This window comes from Pygoscelis adeliae, unplaced genomic scaffold (genome assembly GCF_000699105.1).
Source record: "Pygoscelis adeliae isolate BGI_AS28 unplaced genomic scaffold, ASM69910v1 Scaffold10, whole genome shotgun sequence".
NCBI lineage: Eukaryota > Metazoa > Chordata > Aves > Sphenisciformes > Spheniscidae > Pygoscelis > Pygoscelis adeliae.
This window is the reverse complement of record NW_008824053.1, coordinates 6,475,806-6,476,480: the sequence shown is the minus strand read 5'-3', so window position 1 is coordinate 6,476,480 and position 675 is coordinate 6,475,806. Positions and strand designations below refer to the sequence as shown.

The 675-nt window shown below is 68.1% G+C and overlaps 1 protein-coding gene across 1 annotated transcript in view; it reads right to left on the bottom strand.

Annotated features, from left to right (window-relative positions):
• LOC103925134 (15 kDa selenoprotein) overlaps positions 1 to 134 on the bottom strand; it is a 28,604-nt gene extending 28,470 nt beyond the window's left edge. Inside the window, 1 exon segment of the mRNA XM_009333796.1 lies at positions 40 to 134. Within this exon segment, the coding sequence (XP_009332071.1) occupies positions 40 to 108 (69 nt within the window). The 5' untranslated portion in view covers positions 109 to 134.
• Between the last annotated feature and the right edge of the window lie 541 nt (positions 135 to 675).

Genomic DNA, 675 nt, shown 5'->3' with positions numbered 1-675 from the left:
CTCAGCCCCGGGCCCGAATGAAGGGGACCGGCCTCTCACCGCCTGCAGCCCCACTAACAGCCAGAGCCAGCAACGCCCCGGGGCCGGTAGCTCGCCGGCCGCCGCCATCTTGGTGCCGGAACGGTCCTGCCCGCGTCGCCGGGAGGCCGCTGAAGGAACTCCCCCATCGCGGTTGGCCGGCACGCCGCCTGATGCGGCGGAGGGTAGACTCGCTCCCAGCCCCCGGCGCCACAAGCAGAAGCAGCTAACCCGGAACCTCTGCGGGAAGTCTAGAGCAAAGCTATTTTAGTCTGTTCAGAGTAGCGCTTCACGGGGCGGCGAGAGGAGAGGCCGCTGCCCCGCCCCAGTCAGGCATTGCAGAAACAACCCCGAGCGAGGCCCTTGCCCGTTCCGGAGAGATGCTGCCAACCGGCATATAGGCCCCTAGACCCGGCGATTGACAGCCGGTCTGAGCAATGCTATTGTGTCGTGGTGCCTGTGCCCAATGAGAGTGGGCGGATGGGCGGGTCTTCAAGGAGGGCCTCCCAATCACGAAGGGTCGCATGTAGGCGGGACACCGCCTCGGTCCGGCGGCTCAGAGCCGAGGGGGGAGGAGGAGGAGTCAGCTCCCTGCGGGCGGGGCGTCGCCTGAGCGGGACCAATCCAGTTGCGGGGGAGGCGGGGTGGCGGTAGCAC